Source organism: Schistocerca cancellata, chromosome 4 (genome assembly GCF_023864275.1).
Source record: "Schistocerca cancellata isolate TAMUIC-IGC-003103 chromosome 4, iqSchCanc2.1, whole genome shotgun sequence".
Taxonomy (NCBI): Eukaryota; Metazoa; Arthropoda; class Insecta; order Orthoptera; family Acrididae; genus Schistocerca; species Schistocerca cancellata.
The window spans coordinates 210600486-210627705 of NC_064629.1; the positions used below are offsets into that span (position 1 = coordinate 210600486).

General features: G+C 39.5%; 1 protein-coding gene across 1 annotated transcript in view; it reads right to left on the bottom strand.

Annotated features, from left to right (window-relative positions):
* Nucleotides 1-2251: 2251 nt before the first annotated feature.
* The window catches only part of LOC126183751 (protein obstructor-E-like), an 88992-nt gene continuing 64023 nt past the window's right edge, over nt 2252-27220 (bottom strand). The window contains exons 3-5 of the mRNA XM_049925973.1: nt 19400-19600; nt 14597-14792; nt 2252-2869 (exon numbers count right to left, since the gene is read on the bottom strand). Coding sequence (XP_049781930.1) covers nt 2719-2869; nt 14597-14792; nt 19400-19600 — 548 coding nt within the window. The 3' untranslated portion in view covers nt 2252-2718. The remainder of the gene's footprint in view (nt 2870-14596; nt 14793-19399; nt 19601-27220) is intronic.

Sequence of the window (27220 nt, forward strand, 5' to 3'; positions counted from 1 at the left end):
TTAACCTCCCTTTGAAAAATCAGATCCTATCTAATTAATACCGTAGTAATTCGCTGGTATAATACCAGGTCTCTCATTTAACAGTATCACTTGCGTCATTAAATGCTTTCTATAGTCCTTTTACTTACTTTTTAAGAGCAGCTAAGTTAACAAGCAATCATTTCAAATGCTCTCTGCACTCTTGTAGTGAATCAGCCAGTTTTTAATTATTTGAAAGTGATATTTGCGTTAACCTAATTGGCCACTGCATCTATAGCTATAAAAATCCACACAAAAACTCGTCTCAAAGTCAAATATGTTTTCTTATCTTATTTAGGGACTTAAACTGCAAAATGTTTCGCAGTTATTGTTCTTTATCAAGCATACTGAAACATACTTTTTTCATATTTCACTTCAACACTGTGTTATCATCGAAAGATCGTGGTGCCACACCAAAGTCGGCATCGAGCATCAATACTACAGACATCAGTGACGTCTCGCTGCAATCCGTAATGACGAACGGGAGGTGCTCCTGGAGAATGATGGCTCGCTCCATCCTGTATGTGGCTGCGATGAAGTGTCCGCAGCTCGTGGTCGTGCGGTAGCGTTCTCGCTTCCCACGCCCGGGTTCCCGGGTTAGATTCCCGGCGGGGTCAGGGATTTTCTCTGCCTCGTGATGACTGGGTGTTGTGTGATGTCCTTAGGTTAGTTAGGTTTAAGTAGTTCTAAGTTCTACGGGACTGATGACCATAGATGGTAAGCCCCATACGGCTCAGAGCAATTTGAACCATTTTGCGATGAAGTGATTGGCATCATCTAATTAGGTCACCAATACTATTCAAGTCTCAGATAAAACTGTACTTTTGTAAATGTTGAACTTGTACTTCAAGAGAAGTGTTTGTAATTGTGTGCATCAAGTGATGCTTTACTGGTCAAAGGCTGTTGTAAATTTTCGGCTTGTTCCTGTGTCAATGGATTGTATAATGTCAAGTAAATCCTTTTATCATTCTTGTAATAAAGTGGACTAATGTTACACATCTTGTAGTTCCAATCAGCCGTCTCCCAAAGGAATCAAAGAACCCACAGTTATGACCGGATGATTGTAGTATGTCTGGCCGTGACGAACACTACATCGGACGTACTGTGTCGACTTCTCTTTGCTAGTCATTTGAATATTTGTACAGGAGCTACTGTCATTTGACATCATGTTAGTTTCGTTTTAAGCTCTTTGCACATTGATCGATAGAGTTGGTGCAATGATTATGAGACTAGACTCGAATTCGTGGGGAGCTGTCCCAATCTGGCCGTACAAATGTAAGTTATTTGCGGTTCCCTAAAATCCATTATGGTGACTTGAAAAGGTAACAACTGATTTTGTTTGACTTTCTTGTCCAGTTCAGCATGTGTTCAGACTCCAATGGTCTCTTTGTTGACAAACTGTTAAACTGAAATCTTCCTTCTTTTACTTCTGTCTTTATTGATCTTCTAAAGTTCATTAAACACTTTGCACAGTTCCACAACATAATTCCGACATTCTGAGCATTTACGAAGCTCGTCCTCAATTTTAACCCACCCTAACGGGCAGAAGCTGATTTAAACATTCTCTAAGAGGTCTTCCTACAGCATTTTCTTGAGCCACTACAGATATTTCCATCAGAAACTACTGCTATTTGTGAACTTTCCGTAGTCGTGACAGCTTAAAGCCGGCATATGTACAGCGATATCACTTTAAAGGTAACATCAAACATAAATGCAGAGTACATATAATTTAGTTCAGTTATGGTCATCTCTCGAATATGCTATAATTTCAACAAACCGAGTAATCAGTGCAGTGGTTAAGACGTGGATTCCTAATCTGGAAGTGGACTAAAATCTCTTTCGAGCCACCTGCATTCAGGTATGGTACTTCAAATGAGCGTCTCGCTGCCTCGTTCAGTAAAGTTGGGGTCTGCTCTCTTTCGTATTCTTCTAAATCAGACATAGTTCTCTCTCTCCACAACACATTCAGCTGTAACTCCCCTTATTTGTTATGTTGTACCTTGAGGACACGTAGCGTAAATGTAGTGACATGTAAAGTGTCACGTCAAATGGAAACGGGGAGAGACAGAAGCAAGTGTAATAATAGAGGAGATTTTACTTTAAACTTTCTAGTGTGTTTTTGCAACTCTTTCTTAATGAATTGTAATTCCAGTACTACTCATTCGCCCTGTTTCACACACACAGACACATCAAATAACTATTTTGCGAAACTACAGGTCTGAATATACGGTAATTTTCATCGGAAATTTGCATATGCTTTATTTATCGAAAACAAGATTATAATGCAATGCTGAATCACATGCATCTCTTAGCCTATTTGATAGTAAAATAAGCTATAAATATAATGATTATTACTTTTAACATGACATCTGAGGCGCAATATTGAACATGTTTCGAATTTCCAGAAGCTTTAATTTGTGTTTTCAGCAGCATAGCTGTGTAATCAATGACAAGAAGCAAATGCAAGTGACAGTAAAAATCGATGTGATTGCTTTGAGATATGCAAATCGAGACGAGTAAGTTTGTAAAACTTAAGGAACGTACGACCAGTGCAGTACTTCCAACACTGCTGTCACTGTCTTCTACCTTAACCTAATAGGATGGATTCGCTGGAAGGAGGGGCACATACAGGACGCAGGCTGCCCTCATTGTGCATGTGGTGCATGAAGACTTGGGAGACGGTAGTTCCCGCGGCGGCCACTAGGCTGCGTCCTCCTCTTGCGACGTTGTCGCTGGGCGCTGCCGGCCTCCGTTGCGCGTTTTGTATGCCGATTGCGACTTCACCTTAGGTTTCGGGTGCTCCAGCGCGTATAGCTCCTCGTCTGTCAGCACGCCCTTGTACCAGTCCGCACTGAAACATATCGTACACACCGCTCTTAGCTATAATCTTCCACATTCGCCCACAATCTAATAATATATTTTACTCCTAATTGCTTGAATCAATAAAAGATTCTGACAAAAAGCTGCAGTCATTGGGTATGTTTTGCGATATGGATAACGAATTTTGACTGTAGAGGCTGAAACATACTGATAAGTATGTCAAAAGTTTGGATTCACTCTTAATTATCTAGAATGAAGAAAGTTGCTTTACATTGTATAATATAAAATTATCGTACGTCTGACTTGGACAGTTTAACATGAAGTTTCTTTCAGGGTTTCAGTTTTGGAACACTCCTTTTTATAATATGCATAATTTGGCATAGCTCCAAAGGCATTTTATTTGTCAGTGATACAAATATAAGTTCGAAACAAAATCGCTTAATGAGAATAACTTGGCTTCAGCTGTATTATTTATAGATGTACTTCCTATTGGTGACGTGTGAAAATTTGTGGCGTACCGGGTCTCGGCGCCGTATTTCCCACTTATCGCGAGCGGCAGAAATTTTTATATGTCCTAGGCAGTACACCTATACCTAATTTAGCTGAAACCAAGTAATTCGCATTCGGCGAATATATATCGAAGTAGTTTCGGAAGGCTAGGTAATCACATCACAACTGAATAATAAAATGATTAATTTGTTGGATAAAAATCGTTCCCAGTTCACACCTAATAGACTGACAGTTTCTATCAGACACAGAATGCCCAATTTCTTACACGTAATTCTGTGGTTGCTGCTCATATGATCAAAATATATGCCACAGTTAGCATGTGTGATAAACTCCAACTGCTTTATTTTGCGTACTTTTATTCAATGACGTTACACGGGATGGTTCATGGTTATTCAAAATGGATATATTTAAGTGATCAAAACATTCCGTTTAGTGGCTGCTTTGCGTTTTCCCAAATGATTCGAGGCCGTATCATGATATTAATTAATGTAACGCCGCTCCAGTTGCTGACATGTACTTTACCTAAGCCCACGATCGGTTTTGGCCTTCATATCCATGCCATCTTCAAATGGACCTGTTGAATATGCAGTTTTGGGATAAAAACACGCTTCAGACATGTTAGGTTAGTTCCTACTAGCACGCCTGTTCCATTTCTATGCACCTTGTGAAGATTTTTAAAACAACGTTAATTAAACTGGATATTTTGTTATTATTATTAATTAGAGTGCTATATTCATTCTCTAACTTGATTGTTGTATGTTCTATCATTCTGTTAAGTCTATTTAAGTGTGTATATTATTATACATTCTGTGACATAGTTCTTTGGTACGCACATCTAGTTGGGAGAAAATAGAGAAACACACAAACCCAAATTTCTGTGTCTCTGCTGCAATTAAAATAAAAAGAATATTCTATTACAAAAGAGGAACAACTGTTACTGCTACTTCCATTATTAATACTTTTGTTAGATAACTAAAACCAATATATTTGTAATGTCATTTAAATCACATTTTTCAAAAAAATACTATAAATTAAAGAATTATTTAGATAATACAAAGATTCTAAATATGTAAAGTAAATAAATGCTAAAACACCTCTGTCGTTCTACAACACACTTTCATAGTATAATGCATGTTATTGGAAAGTAATATGCGAAAGATCCTTTTCTTCCTAAGCTCGACTTTCTCTTCCTTAGAAAAGAAATGGGGACTCTGTTTTCCTGACAGACAAATGGGAAATCACGAAGAGAGTGATTTTTTTTGGGGGGGGGGGAGGGGGGGGGAGGTAAAAGTATCTTTGTGATCCTGACATCAGCTGAAAAGTATATGTATGTTTCTGCGTAGTGTGTGCAATATGTGCTGTTACTAGTGATGAAATGTGAATGAGCAGTGTGACACTGCATTTGTCACTATCAGTTAACTCATTTGCGCACTAGGCCTGATGAGCTATATGCCAGAAAAGAAAAACAAATATTTTTAGCTTTCAGTAGCGTTTTACTCTAACCTTTTAATTGTGTTGTACATTGCTACATCGATTTGTCACGTGTGATACCAGTGTAAAATCATCTGTAAGTGAATCAACAAAAAACTAGTAGTTGCTGTTAAAAATCAACACTCTTGTGCCTGATGTTATGTAACACGACTTTTCCTACACCCTTATTTTATCATTTTCTAATAGTTACGTTATTAATGAGATACGAGTTTTTATTACAAGCAGATAGAATTGCTGCAAGTACTACAGTTACAGAGAACTGCAATAAATATTAGCATTACAAAAGCGAATGCTACCCTCAAACTCTTACACCACCAACACTACTATGGCTCATTATTACTATTAACTGTTATCAATAATAATTCCTGGCGCCTCATTTTTATTTTTCCTCTTGACTACGTAATCATCTGATCCAAAAGTACTCGATCTTGGAACTTGTAAAATAATACTGCCACAATACACGATACCAGGAAATCATTGTGCCATCATTTTTCAGTTCTACGGGAAGCCTACAAAAAATGTAGGTTGCTCAATAGCGTACACCCCTCTGCACATAATTTAAGCAAGTTTCAGCCATGTGCAAATCATTTTTCGATCTAGTATTTACTGATTACATACTGCAGTTGAATGAGTCCATATTATTAGCCACAGGTCCCATGACGGAGAATATGAACACATACGGTACACTGAGTATTCCGAGACGCTTGAATAATGGTTCAAACAAAGCTCGCAAATGCCATCAGACTGCCCATGGTGTCCTTTTCCTTTCTATTAATATCCCTTTGTGAAAATACAGACTTGGCCCAAAGTTATGATGCCACAGGAGATAATAGAGAGAAGATAAGGGAAGTACACAAGCTATCAGTGTCATTTATCATGGAGAATCGTGTTATAGTGGAGACATAAACGCTCAGTTTTTCCTCAAGATCCTGAATGTTGTATTTCCGAGACAACATTTCATCTATTACGCATCCTATGAATTTAAATTGTTTGACTTCTGCGATATTTCGTTCACCTTGGGAATGTCATTTTTATCAGATTTCTGTATCAGAAACTGCACATATTGTGTTCTGATGCAAATAAAATAAACAAGGAATTGGATTTACCCACTACCGCATTCATCATTTCCACAGATTTCGCGTCATTCACAACGACACTTGTTTCACTTGCAGATAGAAATTAAATTTCAGTCAACTGTCAAGTCTGTTGGCAGATCAATGATACAAACGATGCTCCGAACAGAATCATCAGACGTTCACATTAAAATTTGTGATCTGTAAAGTCAAATGAATCAAGCCTGTTGATCTCTCCAGGACTCAGGATGGAATATGATGCTCTGCTATCCACACGTCAGACCATATTTATCACAGAAAACTTATCATTGTCATAGGGATCGACATCAGGTCCCGTTGCCGGAAAAATCACTGTTTTCAGAACAATTTGGAGCTACCCATAAGACCCCACAGATGTTACGTCTTTTGTACCATCAGTGGCTACTACACTCAGCTTAGGTGGTGCAGTGGCTTCAGGAAAATTCAGCTATTGACTTGTACATTATCAACACGAAACACGTTGATTACTATATTTTCCACGTATCCAATACAGCCATATCCGCAATTGCAAATTATGGTTCAGATTGTATTACTAACATAGAGAACCTGAGTAAGACAGTACTGAACTAAAGTGCTTGACATTTGCAGCTTAATTTGCTATACCTGCCGAAAGTGTAATACATGCAGAAATACCAATCATTCAGCTAGGAGACAGATAATAAATAACGCTTATTAATCGCAACAGGAAATAAATTTTACTAACAGCGAATTAGTATATCATATTCGAACAGAGTGATTACATTAAGTAACTAGTTTTAAAAACAGTGCCAAATGAAAGTATCCGCAAGAGAACGTACCGTATAAATGAGAAATAGGCATAAAAACTGGTCAGTGAGGCCAGAATACTTTAAACAAAGCACTGAGTGACTATGGAGCAAACAAATCAGAGACATCAGGAAGAAGTATTGCGAAATTTCACTGACAGCCACCTTAGTCTTGAACTTACGAAATATAGTAAAATAATACAGACCAGAAGAAGAACTTGTTTGTGTCTTATAAAACTTAGGGTCAAGAAGTTTGAACGTAGCTGAAGGCGAAATAACGTAACAAGACGCAGCAGAAAGTGTTGTTTACAGAAAAAAATTGACAAACAAAAATGGTTTGCAAATTATAAGAGAAAAGATAACAAGCTGATAATAATCAGTACGCAGAAGGAAAACAGAAACATATTAATGGATTGGGGGAGGGGGGGGGGGGGGGGGAAATACCAAATAGTCTCAAATTAATCCATGATAGTTCTAGACCACGTGGGAATCCCACACTGCTTTAGAGAATAATATCTTAATGCTAATGCTTCATCCTTACATTTCTCCTGCTCGTTACACGCCACATGAGGCTCTGTTTCCTGTGGGTGGTTATGAAGAGTGCTTGCGTCGCGCAGCATTGCGTTTTTGTTGTTATGGATAAGTAAGTAAACGAACGGAAGCAAGAAGATGAAACCTGGTACCAGTAAATAACTTCCTTCTCTTTAATAGCAGCAAGAGGGTCGCCAGATTCATCGTCCCAGTAAGAGGACAGATCATCATCAACAGTTTAGATTGTCCTCTTTCCACAAGAGATTACGGAGAGCTTGGGATTTAACCCAGGACATTAACACACAATCTCGTGGTGCGCTACCTCTAGCCACCCTTACTGATGTTAGGTGCAAATGCAAGAGCAAATAACTAAAAACTAAAGTTGCTGTGAATCCTCAGATGGCCTTAGTGAGAGGAACAGAATAAATAGCCTGAAATCTGGAACGGTTGCGTGGGAAGGGAAAAAATGGGTTTGAACACGCGAAACCATTCGGTCGCGGAAAAGAGTAATTTCACAAGTACAGGACTATTGTTGTATCTAGAACGTCGGCTAGAATGACTAAATAAATAACTAAACATAAGTATTCGCATTTCAGTTCTGTCTTCCATCCCTTCACCTTCTATGTGAAATTCGACTCTTTGCGAATCTTTATAGTAATTCCAATTTTCGGTACTCACGTTTTGTATACATACTACAGGAAACAATTATGTGTAAACTGTATCAGTCCCTTTTATTTTTATTTTAACATCACTATGCATTTCGATGATCACGCCATCTCTTCAGGTGTTCTAGGATACTTTTACATTGTTAAATTCGTTTGTAACATACGCATCTGTTTCCTACTTTGCAGAGACAAATTCAACAATTTAAATATACCATAACTCACCTGAAAATGATGGCATCACCATCGAAGCGTGTGGTGGTGTTGTAATAAGAATAAAAGTGACTGAAGCAGTGTAGCAATAACTATTTACATTTAATCAGTCTTAGCCCTTAACAAATTGCCCATTATTGACGACGTACTTGTACACTAAAGCGTGTACAAAGAACAATATTCAATGCATTTTATCAGTTCTTGATAACAATAACCATTATGAAGTGAGACATTATACCCTGACGGGATAGTATACCATGATATGTTTCGTTTCAAGATATTATTTATTCACCGATAAAATTGCGCAATGGTCATACACAATTACCAGTGACAACCAGCGGCTGTTTCAATTCAGTTTATTACCTTGGGAAAACATATCCTGTCTTTGTACAACACGCTACATTTGTGATGTTGGATGTGCTTGAACATACACTAATCTGTTAATGTACTTCTAAGGTACTAACATGATCTGGAGATGGTTGCTGGTAGTTGTGTGTGATTGCTGTGTGACTGTCAATGAATAAATAATACTCTACAAGCAGAGTCACTTTACTGAACTGATACAGTCTACAGGAAATAAGTACATATTAGCAGGATATATAAATAGAAGGGAATACATTCGAAGATGGAATGACAACTGCAACAAACTACATATGGAAGAACAGCTCAGAAATCAAAGGATGTGATGAAGTACTGCAGCTGTATTTCCGATAGCAGCTACTAGATAATACTAAACATTTAATCGTAATGCTCCAAAAGACGACATACAGAAAGAAACAATGTAGACACAGACAAAAGGACTGACCAAGCACCACTATAGGATGAGAAGTAGATGTTTCTACAAGATCTTTTATTACAAAGTATCGATTAAACCGCATATTTTCTTAATACACAAGGAGGACGTTGTAACATGAAAAGTTTACGTACAACACAACATGGACAAAGACAGTGGTGCAACAAGACAGAGATGAAACATAGCTAAAGACAAAGTATATTTCAATATATGTATTACACATTTAATTCATTAAAATACGTTAACATTGGTTCTGTAACATTTCAAAACACACATGGGCACTACTGAAAATCTAACTTAGAGCTTAAAGTGCACTTTTCGACGAGAATTATAGTAAACAATATTATTTCCGCAAAATTTGCACTGGCAACATCTTATGCTCACAGATGAAGTTTCAGCTAGTTCACTATTCATGCATACATGTTCCCATACTTGGAATGGATTTAGCATAGCAGCATGATTAAAAAAATGCCTACAGATAGTACCTGCTTTTTATTCATATGCAAATTCTGACTATCCATACCACTAACAAAAACCTCTGGAAAGTTGGTGCATACTGAACAACAGTAATAAACATTCATATAGGAAATAAATCAGTTTTGCTATGATTTAACCTTCAAAGTCAGTCAGACATTATGGTGACCCCACGGTAGGGTAATAACTTTATTAACAGGACGTTTGTCATCTGCTGATAATTCTAACTTATGCAGTCATACAGTGAAACTACAGTGCTAAACAGGCAAGGCAATGACAGTCGACATAAACAAACAGTAATATAGTATTCTAAAACCAAAAGCTGACAGCGTATGTGTCATGACTTGACAGTAGGTGTCAGTTACTGTGTCTTAAAACAGGATTCTAAGGCCAGTAACTGACAGTGTGCATCAGCAGTGGGTGATTACAATTCTCCTAAATGCGTGGTTGATAGCCCTTGTTACAACAACAGTCGAAACAAATCGCCCTATGTTACAGTAAGAATTGTAACAACCCATGTTACAGCAAAGTTCTAACAAATTGCCTCATGTTAAGCAAAATTGTAGTCATACGTAGGTATCGTACTCGTACACATCTTAGCTCAGATGGTGAAGCCTACTGTAACTGTTTGCTAGTTAACCATTTTTCACTGTAACTATTTTCCAGTGTAATCATTACCAGTGCAATCATTTTACAGCGTAACCATTTTCAAATGTAAGAATCTTCAAATGTAACAGTTTTCCAGACCACTTCTCAGTGTAACTATTTTCCATTATAACCATTTCAAGTGTAACCAGTTTCTGGTGTAACTGTTTCCCAGTGTAACCATTTTCCACTAAATTGTTTCCAAGTGTACTTAATTTCCAATGCAACCATTCTCTGGTGTAACAGTTCTCCAACGTAGCGGTTCTTTACTGTTACCAATTTCTATTGTAGCCATTTTCCAGTGTAACCACTTCCAGTGTAAACATTACCATCAAAACTTCTTCCAAGAAATGAAACACTTAGTCAGATTTGTGAGACCAATTGCTCAGCTCAGTAACCTGTTCATGTGGGCAAAAGTCATACCTCTTTACTATGATGTCACAATATCACTCACAGGTCACTTACCTTGACCACATGATTCCGCAATGATTGTGGCCTGTGACTTCACAAACCTGACTAAGCATTTTGCGTGTTAGTACCATTCGTGAAAAAGCAATTACACTGGAAACAATTACATTGGAAGAAATTACCTTGAAAAACGATTGTACTGGAAAACTGTTACACGAGAAAACAGTTACATTGGAAAACAGTTATTCTGGTGATGGTAACACTGGAGAATGGTTCCACTGGAAATGATTATACTGTAAACAGTTACCCTGTAAACTATTTCACTGGAAATGGTTACTCTGAAGAATGTCTACACTGGAAACAAACATAATGAGAAACATTGACGCTGGGAAGTTATCACAATTGAAAATGGTTTTCCTGGAAAATGATGTGCCAGAAAATGTTTACACTCTAAAACAGTTAGACTGAGAGATAGTTACACCTGAAAATGGTTACACTAGACACCACCATTTATGCTAAGATGTGTACTTGTGCAACATGTCCATATGGTTAAAATTTTACTGTAATATGAGGCAATATGTTACAATTTTGTTGTAAGATGGGTTGATACAATTTTTGCCGAAACATAGAGCAATTTGTTGCAAAGCTTGCTGTAAAATGAAGCAATTTGTTACAAAGCTTGCTGTAAAATGGAGTAGTTTGTTACAGTTTTTTTCTCTGGCGTGGTGTAGGTCCCTGCCATGTGTCTGTGTCAGTTGCAGTCACCTACTTCACATACACACTGTCAGCTATTGGTGTTACAATACAATTTTAAGAACCAGTAGCTGACACACACGCAGTAACTGACAGTAGCTGACACCCCCAATAGCTGAAACACCAGTGGCTGACACCCACTGCACATACACACTATCAGCTACTGATGCTAGAGTTCTGTTTTAAGCTCCAGTAACTGACACCTACTGTCAATATACTGCACATAACTGTCAAGTTATGGAATATAGACTGTTAGCTTCAGGTTTAAAATACTGTTTCAGTTCTGAAAGCCTATTTATTTGTGTCAACTATTACTGTCTTGCCTACTTAGCGTTTTTCCACTGTGCAATAGCACGGATTAGCATTGTCAGCAGAAGATGACAAACTTTTTATACTAAAAACTAAAGTTAATATCTTAGTATGGATGACTATAATGTTTGGGTGACTTTTAAAGTGTGTAGTTGAAAACATAGCGACTCATATTTCTCATCTATACAAATATGCGTTGCTACTGCTGAGTATGTTTTTTGTGAAACACGTTTAAATAGCTCCATCTTTCCAAATGTTTCTGTTACTGGTATGGACAATCGCTGTTAGACATATCAGCAAGAAGCATTTGTAGTGGTAGGAATTCTGATCGTATTTCTATGCTAAGTGCATTCCAAGACTAGAAAGTTATATGGATGAATAGTAAACTACATGAAACTCCTTTTTCGAGCATAAGAGGTTGTCAGTATCAACATAATGGAAATAACATTGGTTGTTTTGGTAATTCTCTTCGACTAGTGCACTTTGAGCCGTAAGTTAGATCAGCAGTAGTGACCATGCGTGTTTCGCAACGTCATAGTACCAATTTTCATGTAATTTGATGCATTTCATGCATGGTACAAAGACTGAACTACGCACTTCAACTGATTTCTACTTAATTTCAGTAGTACCAGTAAGTGAGCAACATGAATTTTCATTAGTAATATGGACAATTTACATGTGGAAATGTTGAGTTTGAGGATTTACTGTGCCTGAAAACTGTGGTATGGATACTGAACTTGTAAGTGTTAACAAGTGCTACCTTACCTATCAGTTTTACCAGTAGTGCCAATATGCAAGCCAAGTGATTTTTTTTTATCTTGGAGACCACTTAAGTTATGATAGTAATGCCATGTTTATTTTGTGCTCAAAGTCTTACATATTTTGAGAAATAATTTTATATTGGTGCAAAGGTCGAATTTCTGCTCACAGTCAGAGATCTGTAATTACATTTACATATTATGACACGCAACCTATCTACCTGTTTTTGTATTCTAAATCGTTAGCTATTTTAAACAAGTAGTTTTATTTTGGTGCAAGTTCTTATCTTCGAGACAGTGAACTTCCATCCCTGTCTTGTCAGGTACTTTTCAGCATAGCCACAATGGGCTGCATTGTGATTGGCTCCTAAAATACTAGACAGCAGTTAGTTGTTCCACGGTAAACTATTGCACAGTGTTTGGAGGAGAAACGCATGGCTTACTGCCATCTTGTCTCGGTTTGTGACATCATAGATAAGGAGAAATGGCTTGTCTCAAGATAGATAAGGGGGCGTGGCTTGCTGCCATGTTGGATTTTTTGATTTATCAACACTACCAGCGACTGCAGCGCCAACTTGAATTAATGTTTTCAAATCGTCATTTCATTCCTACTAATCAGACAAAAGACTAAATAGTGATTTGTCTACAGCTTCAAGTGAAAATGAGTAGATATTTTACTTGCTGGTAATTTTTTCGTGTTATCAGCTAAGTATTTCTTCGAAAACGACAAAGGGAATAGAAGTGAGGGGGCCTGTAGGCTGTTCCCATCTTTCTTTATAACAAATTTTATAATGGAAATCTATCCAATATTTGATGCACGCTTATGAGCAGTGGAATATGTATACAAATATGCATACGAGTTGCCTTTATTAAATTTCGTACACTAACGTACTGAGGTGTGTTGTTAGCAGTCTAACTATGCATGGTGGCGCAATGTTTAAGAAAGCTGTCTCGAATATGAGAGAAATGGAATTCACATAGTGGTTTCTCTGAATCACTTTACAAAAATTGCAGGATAATTCCTTTGAAAAATGGACGGTCGATTTCTTTCTCCATTTTTCCGCAATCCGAACTTGTGCTCATCTCTAATGGTCTCATTGTCGATGTAACGTGAAATCTAACACCTTCTCTACTTTCAGCGTTTCCGCCGCAATCATTTTGTATTATAAATGTTAGTATCTTGATAAACCTCCTGTTATGTGTGCATGATGCCACTGAGAAGTAATAATTAAATGAAGATCGTGTGGCACCCAGCATGATGCAAGTCTTTCGATTTAATGTGATTCTGACAGCTTTTGTGGCTCTGACGGCTTGTCTGTCAGTTTCGCTGTATATTTAATCGAGCAGCTTATCATTTACCCTTACTAGATTTAATGAATCCTGTGTCAGTGTTTTCCACAACAGGAAAAACAAAGCTATTCACTAACAAATGAACCTGTAACATCCATATTGCTAGACGGCAACGCACTTCACCGGGCCATGGAGGCTGATTGATAATAATATGTTTGTGCTTGTGATTATGAACGGTGCACTGATAGTGAAAAAGTTTTGATTTACGTAGATAGACAATTGTAAAGTATTTCTTAATTTAAATATATCTCAAAAGACTTTTTGTGTCCATACTGTTTTCATTAAAGACTGACAGTGAAATGAGAAAACGATCGGCTGCTGAGAATTCTTCCGGGTTGTATGGCCGTGGTCCATGGAACTCTCCTATCCCTGACGTTGTGCTGAGTCTTGCCGACCGACGAGTCGGACGTCTAAGAGCGCCCTAAATACCGTGAAAAGTGGGCGTGGTCTGGATTTCATGTGATAGCTGAGATAAACCTTGTCAAAGATAAAATATAACTCTCCTTCATAGTACGTCAAAGATAAAAACTTCTCATCGATTCTGTTGCGCCACTGTCCATATATCGCTGAGTTTCATTGCTTCTTCTTTTCTGTTAAAATTATCTCCATGTTTATATATTTCGATTGTATGAGGAAACTATCATTTAAAATATAAATATAACATCTACGAATTTCGTACTGTGTCACGTAATTTTGATATAGAGAACAGCTATCCAACAGTTGTAGAATAGACGAAAGCCTCTTGAATGAGGAGAGCTTGAAGGCAACTGAATTATCTCCCCCAGAATATAAATTTGTTGGACATCTGTGTTGGCTCTGATTAATTGTACCTAGGCCTACCAGTCATCTACTTCCTCTCATACTTCAATTACGTAACATTAAAATCCTGAACAAAAGATATGCATGTAAAGTTATTAACAAGGGCAGTTGCGAGAGGAGAAATTGAATGCACGTTTCCAATCTAAGTTGGTTGCCAAATACGTACCATTCGGGAACGTTCCTAGGCCAGTCACAGCTGCGCGTGGCGTCGTTGAAGACCTGCCCCATCTTGCAGCCATTGCGGCGGGGCACCTCCCCGTTGATGCAGACGTAGAAGAACTGGCAGTCCTCCGGGTCCGAGTAGCGCGGATGTTGCTGCGCCTCCGATTCGTTCACTTTTGGACATGTGAACTGGAACACGTCTGCCGCCCACCGCAATTAGCACAACAATGTCATATGGCTGTGGTTGGGTTGGTAGGTGGTCATTATGTCGCTCTTCTACCATAAATAATTTAAAGTAATACGAGAAAGGCTTTAAAGTTTTTTTTTAATAGGTAAAAGTCATCACATGTTTTTACATTGTTGAATAGATAGTTAACAATGATGGTATGGGACCAGACAGAAGTGTTTCAGTGGTTCTGTGAGAGTTCAGGATGAAGAGGAACGTTAGAGAAGATATGTTAGGATATGCAGAAGAGTGTCACGTAAAAGGGCGTATGGTAAGAAAACAAGGGATTTGGAGTAAGTGTAAACAGGATGTTAGCCGAGTCACAGTTATCAGGTGAAACAAAAATAGCAAAAGTAAAGCGAAAAGGGTAAAGAAAGAGCCCTAATAAGGGATAGGATGAGAAGAGCTGAATACACTTAATAGTAGGTAATGTAGTTATTAAATGTAGGCAACTAGGTTAGAGACTTTGATGAGTCGGCAAAGGATTTGTGTAGAGGTGGGTAAGTGGATGCGAGAAGTAAGATTAAGTGTATGGTATTATAGAATTATAGTGTTGGCTGGAATTTCAGAAAAGTGGACATAAGGCAATTGCACCAGTAGAGGGCATTACTCGAATCAAGACTTCCTACGTACAGTGATCACTGTTAGAACGAAACCTCTACCATCACTTTTTTCATTTCCCACTAATTGGGCGGGTTGGCGGCATTATCGTCACTTCGCTTCACCTTTTGATTTATGAATCAAAGAAATACAATTTTTTTATGATTTCAAGAAGGACATGATGTACTTTTGGACGAGGATGGTACTGCAATGAATCTTGTATGAAAAGTGATGTATGTATATTGAGGGAGGAACTGTTATGATTAGAGGTTAGTAGATGCTAGGATTTCTGTTAGGGAGAGACTGGCTTCGAGACATCATTTGGGATGGGACAGGTGGAGTAGCTAAGATGAGCCGATCTTGAAGTTTGTCCTATGGTCTATGAGAGGGAAGTGTTAAAACATATGCAGAGGAAGCATTGGTTAAAAATGAAACAAAGGCGGGGTGTATGCTGACACAGACACTGAAACAAGCCAGGGTTCTCATGAATGGAGGGAGACAGCGGGTTATTGGGACGGTGCTAGAGGAAGTGAAAGGACATTATATACTGGTGCAGGTACGTGTGGGAAAATTCAGTCTAATGTGAGAAGCTAGGTACAGCGTGTGTCGCACAGATATTCGATGGAGTAGTAAAACTAGAGATAAGTTGCTTTGATAACACACAAAGGTCTTTTTGAAAGCTGCTCTATGAACTATTGTGTAGCCCATCAGAGTGATCACAACAGCACTATATTATGAATGGCAACAGACTTGAAAGAAAAATCATAGACAGCACTGAGCGACTGATAGATTGGTTATTTAGATTACATCTGAGTTTACCACACTACCTGCAGACGTTGTCTGCTTGCATATGTTGACAATAATCTAGATTTCTTTGTTTTCTCGAATGTAAGATATTTGCTGCAACTTTTTTTTTAATTCCCTCGCACTTCAAGAAGAGTGTAATGACTCCACTTCCAAAGAAGGCGAATTATTTATAATAAATTGCAAAGACTGATAGAAGACGACAATGGGACAGATTATTTTGACTCCGGAGAAATGTAATAACACGCGTGCAATACAGACTCTCCGATTTATCTTAGAAAACCGGTTGATGAAAGGTAAGCCTACGTTTGTAGCCTTTGTATATTTAGATAAATCTTTAGACAACATTGAATGCAACACACTCCTTGAAATTATGAATGTACCAGGCCTAATATACAGAGAGTTGAACAGAGGGAATTATGAGAGACGTGAGAAGTTCCAATACTTGGGAGTGCTGGTTACGGAGGATAGCAGAATAAGAGAAGAAATACAATCTAGAATTGCTGCAGGAAATAATGCTTATTGGGCGCTGATCAAGATCCTTCAGTCTCGTAGCCTGAGCAGAAAATCGAAGGTGACTGTCTATTAAACAGTCATAAGACCGGTGGTAATGTATGGCTCAGAAACATGGACAATGACGGTAGCAGAAGAAAAGGTCTTGAGAAGATGGGAGAGGAAAATATTAAGAAAGATTTTTGGAGTCGTGTATGAGGCGGGGTATGGGAGAATAGGGAGAAACAAGGAATTGGAAGAACTGTATAGAAATCCTGACTTGGTGACTGAAATTAAGTATAACAGATTGAGATGGCTGCGCCATGTATAGCTAATGTCGAAGGATCGAGCTGTCGAAAAGGTTTAAACAGTAAATCCAGGTGGCAAAAGGAGCAAAGGGAGACCCCGGAAAAGATGGCTGAAGGATGTGGAAAATGATTTGAGAAAGATTGGAGTCAGGAGATGGAGGAAACGAGCAGAAAATCGTCAGGATTAGGCTGTGATCATCAGAGAGGTCAAGGCCCTACATGGGCTGTAGCGCCAAGGAGTAAGTAAGTAAATATACAGGGAGTGAAAGTTTATCTACAACTTGTACTAAAGCTAGACTGCAGATATGAGTCAAATGACATTAAAGAGAAGCAGCAGTTGACAAGGGGATGGGACAGGGTTATAGCCTATTGCAGGTATTATTCAGTCTGCGTATTGAGCATGCAGTAAAATAGACCAAGGACAAATTAGGAAAGGAAATTAAAGTTCAGGGTGAAAAAGAAAATTTTTGAGCTTTCGCCGATGACATTGTAATTCTGTCGGATACAGCTAAGGACTTGGAAGATCAAATAAGCAGAATGGATAACGCCTTGAAAAGGGGTGATTGGATGAATGCCGTCAACAAAAGCAAACTAAGTGTTATGGAACATAGTCAAATTTAATCAGGCTATGCTGAAGGAATTACGTTAGGAAGTAAGACACTAATAGTAGCTGATGCGTTTGGCTATTTAGGCAACAAAATAATTGACGATAACGAAGTAGGGAGGGTATAAAATGCAGACTGGTAAGAACAAGAAAAGAGTTTCTGAGAAAGAGAAATTCGTTAACGCTAAATATGAATTTAATAGCTGGGAAGTATTTTTTGAAGGTATTTATCTGGAATGTCGCCTTGTGCGAAAGTGAAACGTGGACGATAAACATTTCAAGCAAGAACAGAACAGAAGCTTCTGAAGTATAGTGCTAGTTTGTGTGTGTGTGTGTGTGTGTGTGTGTATGCGTGTGTGTGTGTCTGGAAGGGAGAGATGGGTAAAAATTGTAGGAAGAGGCTAAGGCTTGACTAAAGAAAGCAGGTTCAAATGGGTGTAAGTTGTATTAGTTACACAAGGCTATACAGCTGCCCCTACTGACGTAGTTTAATGCAATCCGCAATGTTATTTCTGACCTTCAGAAACCATGGGCGAGATTTTCATATTCTCTCGTTCACTACGCTAAAATTATTGGTCCTACATAAAAATGACCCTGACCTTTTTGTAGGAAATTTAATGTAGTCAAATTTTGTACTCGGATACGTTTTCGCTGGAAGCCACTGTTTTCCAAGTTATTCAAGAAAAATGTACAAAAGTGACCTTCAAGCGTACCTCCATCTCCACTCTCATCCCTCACCAATCAGCATTTCTAGCATTTTTTTCATGGCAATCACTCTTACAAATGTACAAAACTTTCTAATTACACGAACTGTTCCGATATTTGACATTTTTCGGTCACTCTTGATTGCGCTATTATGTCGACAACATAATCGGCTATTTCCTTCACGTTAATAATTTAAACGTGTCCCTGAGGGTGATGAAAGGTAAACGACTTTTGTAAACGTTACGCTACAACTAATTACGCTGGAAATTCGATCCAAGCTTAACCCTTACAGACACGATAGTTTCGTAGTCAGAAGGCCTGACGAATACGACGTAATTGTTCAGTTCATGCTGTTAAAATTCAAAAAAATTTAGATAAAATTTACACAAACGTCAGTTTTACTATTTTGAAGTACACGAATAAGCCGATGACGTAATAAGGCCACTGCATGAAGACCAAAAATGTCGAATGTGGAAGTAACTCGTGCAGTCGAAAATTTTTGTACAGTGATAGGACGGATTGCCATAAACAACGTACCAGAAATCCTGACTGTTTTGGGCTGAGTATGGAAGTGGGGATGCGCCCGAAAGTCAGTTTTGGTAGTTTTTCTTGAATAACTCGAAAACTACGTCCTCTAGCGAAAAAGTATCCCTGGGCAAAATCTGACTTCATTAAATTTCCTGCAGAAAGGTCACGTTCATTTTTTCAAAAGGACTTAGAGTTTGCGCGTAGCGAGCGAGAGAGTATGAAAATCTCGCAGGTGGTTTTTGAAGCCCATGTATAGGCTTGTGGGTTGCATAAAACGACGTCGGTAGGGGCAGCTGAATCACCCCATATAGAAATGACGATATTTGCACAGGACAGACTAACATGGAGAGTTTCATCAAACCAGTCTTCGGATTGAAGACCACAACAACATGATTGGATTCGCCTGTGATCTTTCCTGTCAAAAGTTATAGTCATTACATAAGTTAATAGGTGTTTCCGTAGTAATAGTACTACCACTATTTCTAGCGGTTTATTGAAGAAAGAACTAATATGCTTTGGGTGACGCCTTTGTTTTCTTACCCTGGGAGGAGCAGCCTTTCTTCTTGGCTTCATCTGGCCACGTGCAGATGCCGGTGCGCTCGTTGTAGACGAGTCCGTCAGGGCAGGTGATCATGTTGAACTTGCCGTCCACGCAGTAGTAGAACTTGTCGCACACGTTCGGCTCCTCATGCGCGAAGTAACCGTGCTTACGTGGGCAGTGCAGACTGGGTTGTGGCGTTTCTGCGGAAAAAGATGCGACAAACATTTACATTAGTCCCCAATCACGACTCATCGATATCATATTCATCGCAGGGCTTTTGCTCAAAGCTATTTTGATGGAATGAACATTTTCTATCACAGAAAACCAGAAACAGAAAGTAAGAAAAATGGTTCGCATTAGCTAGACTCAGACTGTATTGTACATGACTTAAATCGTCTTCTTATTACATTTCGGTGAACTCTCGTAGAATGGTCGACTGCAACTATAAGAAGGAAGATACTCTTCAGACATGTCTGATACAGCTGCAGGAATTAAGTTTAGTTTTTCTTGTAACAGAGAGCAACGGTCTTCTTCTTTCACTTCGGTAGGTTAAGTCATTGAAATTCTTTTATGATCTACAAGCATACTGTGGGGCGGGTCTGTCCCTTAAAATCAACCTTGACACATTGACGGCGGTGGTTTCTTGAATGTTTTGATACAAAAGTGCTGTATGCTCCAGAAGATACGGGATACAGCCTACATAGAATAGCGACGAGATGCCTATGACCATACGAGGGTTGTAGATAAAGTAAGTTTCGATCGGTCGCTAAATGGAAACCACTGTGAAAATCAGAAACATTTTATTTGCAAAGTTAGCTATACTTTCCAGATACTTCTCTACATAGTCGCCGCTCTGACGCAGACATTTGTCCGAGCGAAATACCAAATTTCCTACACCATCGTCATAGTAGGCAGCCGCCTGTGCTGTCCGATAATTCTCTATGCTGGTCTATAGCGCGTAGCCTGCGCCCAAGTGTTGTCTTCGTATCCAGCGTTTCATGTGAACAGAGATGGTACTCAGGAAGAGCCAATTAGGGCTGTGTTGTGGGTGATCGAACACTTCGCATCGAAAAGGCTGCAGGAGCGTCTTCACTGCCGCTGCAGAGTGCGGCTGAGAATTGCCATGAAGAAGGAAGTGCGTGGCAGTTGTGTTAGGCGGGCTGCATTCATTAAGGCGAAGCATCTCAGTGGGCCCTCCTACTTGGTGGGAGACATCGTTGTTGTAGGCAACTTTACTCGCTCACAGCGCGCTCACAACTGAAAAGAGCGTCTTGATGCGGTCGACGGTCATACTAGAGACACTACCCTATACATGTGTGCAAACCTTCATCGGGTTTTCACTGTGGTGTCCATTTCGCAACCGATCGGAATTTACTTTCTCGACAACCCTCATAGTTAATGCCAGACTCCAAAGAGGGTATACATGACAAGGACTATGTTACACATCCGCCATACGTCACACAAGTAGTTCCCAAGTGTACATCCATCCACCAAACGTGAATATAAGTAGGCATACAGCTACACTCACGTTAAATGGGGCTGCAGCCCTCCGAGAAGGGGTGAATCGCCCATGTTAAGACCGCGAAATGTGTGGGAACCAACATCCCAAGGAAAGAGCTGGTTTAATTGACGCCCACTATGCCGCCCCCTGAGGACTTTTCATTTCGATTCTGAGCGCTGTGTGTCTGAAATGTTTTCATCAGCCACCCATAAGAAAACCACGTGATTTCAGCACTGAGCGTCAAGGTTGTGACCTTCATTGGAGAGAAGTCAAAAGAAGGGATGAACTTTGGGTAAGACAGGCTTTGACGACCTTCCCATAGCGTCACACGTCTACGGTGGCGTCGGGCAGAAATTTGGTGCCAATGTGACATCATTAACCCACTTTACACATCACATTAACTTCTGAGCTCTGCCCCTTTTTTTCGTAAGTGCCGACACCTTGCTGGTTGAAGCACCGTTGAGCCCGAGGGTGAAGTCGCAGGGCGCCAAGCTTTTGCACCCTTACAGAAAAAGGTTGTGTGCATCTTCGAGCCAGATTTCAAACATATGCGTCGCAACAGGACGAAAATTACGGGGTTTCGATAAAGTTATCCTTTAATTCTGTTGTGCAGTGCATCTTACATATTACATGCATCTGCTTTGATGTAAAAAAAATTTCTGTGCAGTTGGGTCACAAAGATAGCTGGAATAAAGAACAGGACGAATTAGTTTGTAACGAGGACATGGAGATCAAATGCTCCCTATTAGAAGACAGTCATCAAATTCCTGATCGACGTCTAAAACTCTTTGCTCCCAGCAAGTATTTTGTGCTAAAGCTTTAACTCACAGTAAGCGAATTCTTACTTAACTGTTATTCGTAAGCCCCATTTACTTCCTTGTGGCTTAATGTGCCGTCGAAGGCTGAATCCGATCTGTATTGATTCTGTCATTCTTTTAACTTCGCCGGCCGGAGTGACCGTGCGGTTCTAGGCGCTACAGTCTGGAACCGAGTGACCGCTACGGTCGCAGGTTCGAATCCTGCCTCGGGCATGGATGTATGTGATGTCCTTAGGTTATTTAGGTTTAATTAGTTCTAAGTTCAAGGCGACTGATGACCTCAGAAGTTAAGTCGCATAGTGCTCGGAGCCATTTTCTTTTAACTTAACAGCGTGAATTTTCTGTTTACATTAAAAAATTGAGCTAATATGTGCATTTTGGACAAAGGAAAAGTTGATTTTATAGAGATTTATTCTTGTTGATATTATAAAAGTTTGGGCTTATCACACATAGCACACCATGTGGTGAAGGATATGTAATACTAAGAAGAAAAATGTTCAGCAAGTTCAGTAACAGATACTACATTGTTCTGTAGAACAGATGTAACACACTGGGAGAAAAATGTACAAGTATTTCTTAAGCAGTAGTCAGTTTTGCTTTAGAGTTGGGAAACATATAGTGGGAATCAGTATTTCTGTTTTAACTGCTTGAATATCCGTGTTCAGTGGGATAAAGAAATCAGCTGTTCTCTTTATCATCGCAGACGATTGCAGAGCACCTTTCACAGAAACCGCTGGAATAATTGTAGTGACCATGGTTCTTTTAGGTCAGATTATTGTGAAGAGCGTATAAAATATATTAGTAAACACAAATAGCACTTGTTAACAGTTCATAACTATGTGTCAGATACGCCTAACTTGACAATAAACGATACGTTTTTTTGTGCTATGTCTATCACACTGGCACGGTAAAGAGTCAGCTGATTGTTAATTAGCCTGAAGATTCACATTCACTCCAGGTGACTAGTGTTAGGTTTACTCTGCGATCATACTCTACGAAAGCCAGTAATTCTAGGAGGGAAAATTAAGATGCAGCCACACGGAAAACGAGACGAAAACCACAATGACAAAATAAACACAGAGAAAACATCCAAAACATATAATAAAAATTGTTGAAACAGACCTGATTTGCTTGGTCTTTATTTTTTTTTTGTGTTTCCTGAGAACATTCCAGCTGACGCGAGGACATACGAGAACATCGAAAAAATGAATATTCAAAAAAAAGTTAGTTTTTCACGTTCAAAAATAATCTCGAAGGCTCAAAAACAGTCTTGAGTAGTCTTAAATCCACTAATTTGGAATAAAGCACTCTGTTACGCACATGTTCATTTCTGTATAGGCCAACGGCCTTGCCACGTTTACTACACCGATTCGCTTCGGATCACCGAAGTTAAGCAACGCTGGGCGTGACCCTACATGGATGAGTAACCGCCCTGGTATGTCACGCGCTGTTGGCAATTTCCCCTTTGCCTTTCCTTCGAAGAAGAGGAGGGCTGGTGACTTACAGTTTCTGATCAACAGACTTTGCGCCAATATCCTGGACTAAATTCCAAACCTCTCCAATGTTTCTCATTGAGTGAGGAAATGTGACGCTGTTTATGGTGATCCGTCCGTCGGATAGGTACGTTAAGTTCGGCGGTCCCCTTGCCGCTATTTGAGAGAAGTAGGCAATGTACCGGCACAGGGTTTCATCCTCTCCCTTCTCTCATCATCATATAGCGTGAAGAGACACCACACTACACACATATCCAGTACAGTCAAGTACATGTATTAGATATGCTTAACTCACAGATCGCACGATTGGTGAAGGAAAGGGGCCGGTGTTAGCGAAGGATAGGAAAAACCTTTCCATTTAGATGGCTAAACGTCCCCATCGTGTCTCCCAACCAATCATGACATTCGACTTTACTTTTGTTTCTTTATAGCACACTGAGAACATTCCAAAACGTTAGAGAATGTTAAAGAGGACTGTGGAACTTACTAGAACACTAAAACATTCAAGAACATTCGAAAGCATTAAAGAACACTCCAGAATAATGTAGAACGCTCTGCAGTACTCTGGAACATTCTAGAATATTTTAAAACATTCGAAAACATTCGTTAATATTCAAGAATATTTGCAAAAGCTCGAGAACATTATAGGTAATCTCAAATTTTTTCCCTTGGATTATACATTCATGCGAAACAGATGGAAGATCTGCTGGTGACCACCACATTGTGATAGCGACCACTTCAAAATCTCATATTCCCACGACCACAACAGTCAAATGGTTCAAATGGCTCTGAGCACTATGGGACTTAACATCTGAGGTCATCAGTCCCCTAGAACTTAGAGCTACTTAAACCTAACTAACCTAAGGACATCACACACATCCATGCCCGAGGCAGGATTCAAACCTGCGACCGTAGCGGTCGCGCGGTTCCAGACTGAAGCGCCTAGAACCGCTCGGTCACATCAGCCGGCACTACAACAGTCAGCACTGCACAACCACTATAGTGAACAAATGGGAAACCAAGGGTAGCACTAGACACAAAAACTAGTGATTGACAGTGACGGGGTTTCGAGGTATCGTAACCTTCTCTCGTAAACACTAGAGAGAGACAGACAGATAGACAGATAGGTAGAGAGAGAGAGAGAGAGAGAGAGGCGGGAGTGGGAAAGGGGGGGGGGGGGGGAGAGAAACATGGTCTTATCCTCGCTGCGCCTGAAATACACTTGCAAAAAATTATAAGCTTCCTTTGGTGACATTTTAATCGAAAACACAGGACTGAATTGATGCTCTCCACTACTCGCAGAAGTAGCACCAAATGATCTCATCTGAAAGCAACTATTCTACCATCTTACATTTTGTAGAAAACGATTTGATTTCGAAGTTTCTCCAGTCATCTAATTAAATATTTCTGGTAGAACACTTTCAGTGGTGCTAATATAATTTTTCCACTCCTGAGACGCATTCTTGGTTTCTCTACTGAAATTCTTTGCACTGTGGAACTGACATATTAGATCCACATTTTGTCAACGACAACATATTTGAGTTTTTTGTAGTCTTTAATGGGATACTGGTGGAATTCTCTACTTCTGCTTTGCACTTCTCTTACATAAATGATTTTTTCATGCGCTTGCAATCGTTATCTTTCAGAAAATTCGCTCATCATAACTCTGCTTAGTTCATTTCATACTGTTTCTTCAGCAGTTTCTCTATGTCTGCTTGCTGATTGTCTCACTCGATCCCCTACTCTAATTTCATCTCGGTATTCAACCTTTAAGTTTTCTCTCAGTCTATTCATTCTCTTCCGTTGTGAAGCTCAACGTGCAGCTCGCGTATCATCTGTTTCTTTTCTACCCTGTTCTTTCTGTTTCCTTCTTTTCAATTTATCACTGGCCAGACCTCCTCCTCGGCCGGCCGGAAAGGCCGAGCGGTTCTAGGCGCTACAGTCTGGAACCGCGCGACGGCTACGGTCGCAGGTTCGAATCCTGCCTCGGGCATGGATGTGTGTGATGTCTTTAGGTTAGTTACGTTTAAGTAGTTCTAAGTTCTAGGGGACTGATGACCTCAGAAGTTAAGTCCCATAGTGCTCAGAGCCATTTGAACCATTTAGACCCCTCCTCTTTTACGTTTCGGCATCCTAGTAAATGTTAGTAGTACTTTACACATTAAGATTCGACTTAATACACTATTCACTACCTTAATTCATTTACATTTATTTCACTTTCTATCGCCTGTTAGTTTTCCTTGATCGACTGTAATCGGTTTTCAAAACCAAACTGTAAATGTACTGGATTCGCAGCTGGTTTGGCGACTTCTTGTAAGAAGTTTATGGGTTTTATGCCCTCTTCTGACACCAGTATATACGAACCCAACTCCTGCAGTTCCAAACCAAAACCTTTTTCATGGATGGGGGATGGAACACTACCGTCCCATATAATCCCCACTGGGCAGCGGGTGTGGGTTGCGGAGCTGTAGTGAAACGCACGGACAAACCACACTTACATTTATTTCATCCTTATCTTGCCAGGCGAGTGTTTTCTCCTCCAGTCACACCCACCAAACCACTAGCCCACATCTTTTCACTTGCCATTTGATCTTGGTCATGGTCGATGTCTTAGGAAATCAGGCTGAACATGGCACCGCGACCGGTCCTCTGGTTAGCAACTGAAACCAGCACGCTGCCAACTACTATGTAAATGTCGCTTCATTCATATTTACGAATACAGCGAGCTCCAGTGAATGTTCTTTTCTTCTCACTACGCCATTGCAGTGTTTAAAGAATATGATACTGTCTTGTATTTTTCCAGTAAGTTGTGTAATATATTCTGTACCTTTGTGTCGTTGAATGTGTATCAATTTTTATAAATATTAAGCAAATAAAAAAGAAAAGAAATATAAATTAATGCATGCCACGAAATGTTACATTGTTTTAGCATTTGACTGTATAATTAATATGTCATAATTGGAGGAAGTCATCTCACACAAATACCTGCGAACAACAATGCTTGGGTATGTATGGTGGAACAATCCCACGGGCTCTGTTCTAGATAAAGCAAATGAGAAGCTTCGATTCATTGATTTGGTACTGGGAAACTGCAGCTCACTTATTAAAATATTCCTGACTTGTACCGTGGGACCATCATCAATATCGGAATCTTCCGAGGAAGATATGTACCAATGTTCCATCATGAAGCAATAAAAGTAGCGGATGACAGCAACCGACACCAGCCAATAGCGCTCGTCTTTTGAAAGTATGTGACGTCACGCTTCGGTGCAGGAGCACACGGAAACGATGTTTTACTGTTGTCGGTGGCGAGCCATTACGTGAATAGGATCTTCGTTGAATTTCTAACAAAAAATTCGTTTGTTCACAGAACAATAGACATTTTAATGAGCGTAACATTTCCAGCCTTGAACGCTTACATTCTACAAACAGGAGTTCGTCTACAAAAACAGTGTTACTTGGCGAAGCCAAGTCTCTCTGATGGAAGAGTGTGTCAGAAGCGTTGTCCACTCCGAACAGGCAGACACCTGACATATATATATATATATATATATATATATATATATATATATATATATATATATATATATATATATATATATATATATATTCCGAGTTATTTACAGCTGTTTAGACCTTTTCCTGCAACCTCTCACCCAAGTCTCAGTTCAAATTTCTTGATAATATGCCCTCCTCCACTTGATTTTTCCATTACGTACGGGTTCTTCCTCTTTTTCCACGTAGGTTGCCAACAAAGTACTTCTTTCGGCCATGGTTCATCCCCAATCTCATCATCACATGTCTATGCCGTTTCATACGCAGTTTCTCCCCCTATTCGGTGAGCTACATGGGAGTTTGCGATAGTTTCCTGATTTCTTTATTTGGGATCTTGTCTCACGCTGAACCTCCACAACTTCTTCTCAAAAAATCCATTGGCACGGCTTCAAGTCTTCTTCTGTCTTGTTTTATCATTTCCCAGGATTCCGCTCCATATAAACAAATGCTTTG